The sequence below is a fragment of the Parasteatoda tepidariorum genome, chromosome 7, assembly GCF_043381705.1.
Source record: "Parasteatoda tepidariorum isolate YZ-2023 chromosome 7, CAS_Ptep_4.0, whole genome shotgun sequence".
In the NCBI taxonomy this organism is placed as follows: Eukaryota; Metazoa; Arthropoda; class Arachnida; order Araneae; family Theridiidae; genus Parasteatoda; species Parasteatoda tepidariorum.
In genome coordinates, this window is record NC_092210.1 from 39,241,519 (window position 1) to 39,246,821 (window position 5,303).

General features: G+C 30.9%; 1 protein-coding gene across 1 annotated transcript in view; it reads left to right on the plus strand.

The window, feature by feature from the left end:
- Positions 1 to 1,189: 1,189 nt before the first annotated feature.
- Positions 1,190 to 5,303, plus strand: part of LOC139426010 (pleckstrin homology domain-containing family J member 1-like) — a gene marked incomplete in the record, with an annotated part of 23,396 nt that continues 19,282 nt past the window's right edge. Inside the window, 4 exon segments of the mRNA XM_071183307.1 lie at positions 1,190 to 1,323; positions 1,409 to 1,537; positions 3,500 to 3,585; positions 3,658 to 3,736. Of these exon segments, the coding sequence (XP_071039408.1) occupies positions 1,444 to 1,537; positions 3,500 to 3,585; positions 3,658 to 3,736 (259 nt within the window).

The window sequence follows — 5,303 nt, forward strand, 5'->3', positions numbered from 1 at the left end:
ATGTGTACAGATCGATGTTTTACAATAACATTATTTGATGTCTTAACCATTAAACCATTCGATTTTTAGATATTTATTCGATATTAGATGCGACGTTTGAAAATTGGATTAGGAGCATACATTTGATACCATATAGCATATATTCGTTATTAGGAGGATGGAGTCAACTGTTTCTCTTGGTCTAAATTGAGGGAGTCCTGTCGTTCCTTCAACTCTACCCCTGAGCAAGGATTTCACCTTTGCTTCCAATGCAGCAGACAACCTCAGACGCAATTTATGTGTTACAGATAGATTTATTTGGAAATTATCCATACAATTTACTGCAACACAAAGGAGTAAGAAGGACAAGCAATTAATTAACAGGGAACAATAAACAATTAAAGTGAACAATATATAATATGACTGCTCTCCTCAGACTTTCAGTCGGGGGGAATTCTCGTGGTAGCAGGTAAGTAGCCCATTCTTGTCGTGGATACTTTCGCGTCCTATAATAGAGAACATTCCTCAGAGTTGAAAAACATTTCTATGCAAAAGGTTCTTAATTATAAAAATAAAACAATCTAGTACGTTTGTCTGTGTGGCACTTATTTGCAATCACAACGCTCTAATATCCCATCTGGGGAAAAGACCGGTTCCATGGCTTGACTCTTCCTTTTCCTCTTTTTCAACATTGAAGTAACTAATGTACAAAATACACATTAGAACCGGCAGAACCTCGCTGTTTTTTGTAGAAATGTAATTTGTTTTGTATACCAGTTTAGATAAGATTTGCTTTAACATTTAGATTAAAGCTTTGTCCCGCAGTGGACTGATCGTTAAGACACGGTTCCCATCAGATCACCGAAGTCAAGCATCAACTGGCTGCGGTCAGTGTGCGGGTGGGTGACCACTTGGATCAGTCTGCGTAGGGACCGAGGGTGTGCGGTATTGGTCCTCGTTAAACTGTGCTACCGTAAAGTGCTCGACTTCTCGTGCAGGTCGTCAGGCTACCGAAGCGGGGATGCCATCCCCTGTGCAGAGGATCAAAATTGTGATGGCATATCTTCGGATCATCCTCAGGGATGTTTCCCAGACCGTCGCCAATAGCCCATTGTGCAGCTCCAGTGTGATTAAATGAACAACAACAACAACAACAAGATTGAAGCTTTAAGTTGAAGTTTTATTTATAATTTTTAGGTATTATGAATTTTTAGTCGGCTGCTTTCAGTTGGACAAAAAGAAGCAGCCTAAAGCGCACCAAGTAAACAAACGAATCAACGATTTTGTTTCAAAATTATCAAACTTCATTCTGCTTGTACAAGACCAGTTTTTATTGCCTATGAGGTAAAATTAGAATTTATCAATGTTTGTATTAATTTATTTTTGTCTAATTGATATTCTATATCCAGTTTTCACTTTGTTAACACAGAAAAATCAAATTCTGTTCTTGGTAACTACTTAGGGATGCGATTTAATGAAAAGGAAATAGCATTTATTGCTGCTCAGCCTGGAGACAAAGAGGGTCGGTTACATTATCGAAGCCCAGGGTTTAGAGAAGGTATTTTATGATTTTATATAAAATTTTTCATTAGTTAATGTCAATCATTAAATGTCGTATTGTTATGGATGAAATTCAATGACAACGAATAATAACACACTTAACTGAACTTTGGCTTAAAATCTAATTAAATGCGTTCAGAATTTTTGTTTTATCTTTGGTCGGAAATAAAATATAATTTAGTTGACCGTGTTCGAATATGTGTTGAGGGAGACTATGACAGTTGTGACTGTGGAAATTTAACAGACTTAGATAAAATAAGAAACTTTCTGCAAAAACAAAATCTCAATTATAAGACTTACTGTCAGTAATTTATTGACTCCTGTTATCTGTTTCAACCCTTCATCACCACTTCTTAACGAAATTTGTTCAAAAACCATTGATTTCTGTGTTTTAAATAACAAAAAAATTTTTGCATTTTGAGCAAAACAGTATCTGCAAATAGTTTTAAGTTTTTCAGCAATATCTTTTGAATTTTGTGTTACAGGCACAAAAGCAAAGATTGAAGTTTGAGTTTCGGATCTTATGTTTGTTGTGTTTTTATTCTGATATATTTGATAATTTTGTCACAAAGTTCTTCACCCCCAAAAGAGCATTTCACTTTAAGTGCTAAATTTGGATAAATTCACTTTGAAAGATAATTTTTAAAAAAAATCTGAACTATGAAATGCACATGTTCTAGATATTTCATAATTTAACAAGACTTGTCAAAAGTTTATGTTTAAAATTCTGTGACGTCTCGGAAATTGATTAGAAAAGTAACAATGAGTCTGCTAGCTGAATGCTGAAAAACAACGTTCATCCCCCAAAAGAAAAACTAAATGCGTTGATGTATTTTAGTCACAACTTAGGTGTGACTGCATGAAGCGGAGAAGAAATTCTCCTCTTATCAGTAACTGCCAGGTAGGGAGCAGACAAAATAATTTTGACCTTTTTTTATAGATGTAATGAGTAATAAAATTTTTTTTTTCGAAGATGGTGACTCATTTTCTGTGAATATATTATGCATAACTGGAAGCAAACAAGAAGAGTTCAATGAATCTAAAGTATATTGAGTATTAGACAGACAAGCTGGATACACTCAAAAATTTTGTTCGAAAGCTTTTGTTTTATATCCTGAATCTAGTGAATTAATTGAAAAAAATAAGCAGTGAGAAAATAAAAAAGACGGACTAATCTTAATAACTTTTGATCTAATAATCGGATCTTCATGTTCTAGGCCTCAATTTTAATGGTTCTAGGTGATGACCTCAAACATGCTAATTAATTAGTGCAGAAAATATTTTAACTCAGGAAATCAGCAATTTATTTGAAATCTGAATATTTTAAGTCATAAATTTTGCAATTTAAGAACATAATTTCTCTGAATAAACATGCCTCTTTCTGACTAATTTGGATTTCTGACCCACAAAATTAGACAAAGAGTAGCGTTGATCGGAAAATATGGCCCAAGTAGTTTGGTCAGGAGAGCAATAAAAAGCTTGGACCCCTTAATTATACTTTTTACGTATTTTGCCATACCTGAAGAACTTTTAAGTAAATTGTACACAATTATAAAACTTGGTTATCCAAAAATAATTCCATACAATTATAACAACTAAAAATAATGAATTTTTATTAATTTAAATTTTTTTAAAATTTTATTTAATAACGAATGAAAAGCTTTTGAATTTTTAGTTCATAATAATTTTTATATCCTTTTAAAGAATGCAAATTTAAATGAAAGTACAAAATTTATGTGAAATCGATCAAATAGTTCCTGATTAATCAAATTTTGAAAAAGACATATTTTTATCATTCGTAAACTAAACATTCTAAATTAAGTATTCCTAAACTAAATATCTGTAATTTTTCTATTTATTTTCATGTCTCTATTAAAGTATGCTCCTTTTTAATGGATTTATAAATAGAGGTTACAAGATTGATTTCCATTATTCAGACTTGTTTTTTATTTTATTTCAGTTTACAAAGAAAGATGGTTTAAACTGAAAGGAAATCTATTATTTTACTTCAGATTAAATGAATATGGAGGTGTTTATGAAAAAGAAGTAAATATTCTTTAAAATTATTTCCTATGTAGCTTTTGTTGGTTCAAATAACTTATTAAATGTATTTTTCAGCCTGTTGGTGTTCTTGTTTTAGAACAGTGCCGTATTCAATCAGAGCTCTATGCTGAATTTACAAATGCATTTTCCATAAGTGAGTTAAAAAAATCAGCTCTTAGATATAAGTTATTTAAGTCAATTTAAACAAATCATTCTACACTACTTTGTATTTGAAAAACTGTTGAAGTGTATGAAAATGTATTTCTTTATTAAAAAGTGTATTTTTAAGAAGCCTAAATTTTTTTAATACCATTTTTTAAAAATTTATTTGCAAGAATTTTAATAAAAAGTCAAAGAATTTCTCAACTTAAATATCTTACTGATCAAAATCTATAATTATTGCTAAAATACCAGTTTCGCTAGTGTTTTATTTTCAATGTAACATTATAAAGAGAGNTTGTGTATGTTGCGGACATGACATTTTCAAAGTTCGATACTTCATATTTCAACAAATATTTAAGATAGAAGAGTGAATTTTTTTTTACAATAGCTTTATATATTGTTCTTTCTTAAATAAAGAAGATTTTTGGATAAAATTTAAATAAAACTATTTTAATAAAAAAAAATGAAGTGTTGCGGACATGACGCAGAAAAACCTTATTTTTCACTAGTCTTCAATATAAACCTCAATTTCTCTGAATTTTACAAAATAAATAAACACATTTGGCATGAAAAGGTTAAAATGTAAGTAGATATAAAGGAATTTACAATTTTTTTTCAGAATTTAAAATGATTTAATGAAAATTTACATAATTTAAAATAAGATAAGTGGTGCGGACATGACGTTGCAGACATGACGAAAAGTTTACAGCTCTATTTATTAGTTAGAATTACTGTTATTTGAAATTTATGCATATTATTTTTCATATATACAGCTTAAATATTTATTGAGTAAAAATTTTACATATTTTATTTAATTTTTATTAACAATTAAATAAATACATTTATTACAGACAAATGGCAATGCAATTTTACTTTATAGTTTATTGATTATATTTTTGACATGCAATGCAACCTTAGAATCATATAAAAAATAGCGTGCAGATGGATCAGGTGCTGGGTCACCTGGTAAAGAAGATAAATATGTATCAATTGAAATGGTTTCAAACATTGGTTTCTCCAAATACTTGAATTTATTAGTTGCTACAGGCTTGAAATGGTGTTTTAGTGTCATAGTGTGTTTATCAATTGAAATAACTTGGCCAGGCCACCAGTTATCGTCAAACAGTACAGCAATCCACTGCCCTTCTTCTAATTCATTTTCTGTTCTTGATGTGGCAGCTAACTGAAGTGATGATGATGATGGAATCATTGATTTTGATTCAGGAAATAATGTTGCCTGGTACATAGTTTGTGCACTTGAAAAAGGAGAATTTATAGAATATTCTACTGAGTTGGATGATATAGGGCGAATGAAATGCAAACCTCTTGTATTTGCTATTGATTTGCATTGACTGAAACGGTCTGTAAGCATCATTGCCTTACGATCAACAAGTTCTTTGCTTATAAAAATTAGTTTGATTTTACCATCCATAATTCTAGAAGCAACCTCGTAAAAGGACTTTGCATCAACAACAACTTCTTTACCTTGTAGTACTGCTCGCCAGACCTTATTCTTTACAGATCCCCCTACGCCATCTACAGCACCTTTTCCGTGTGCC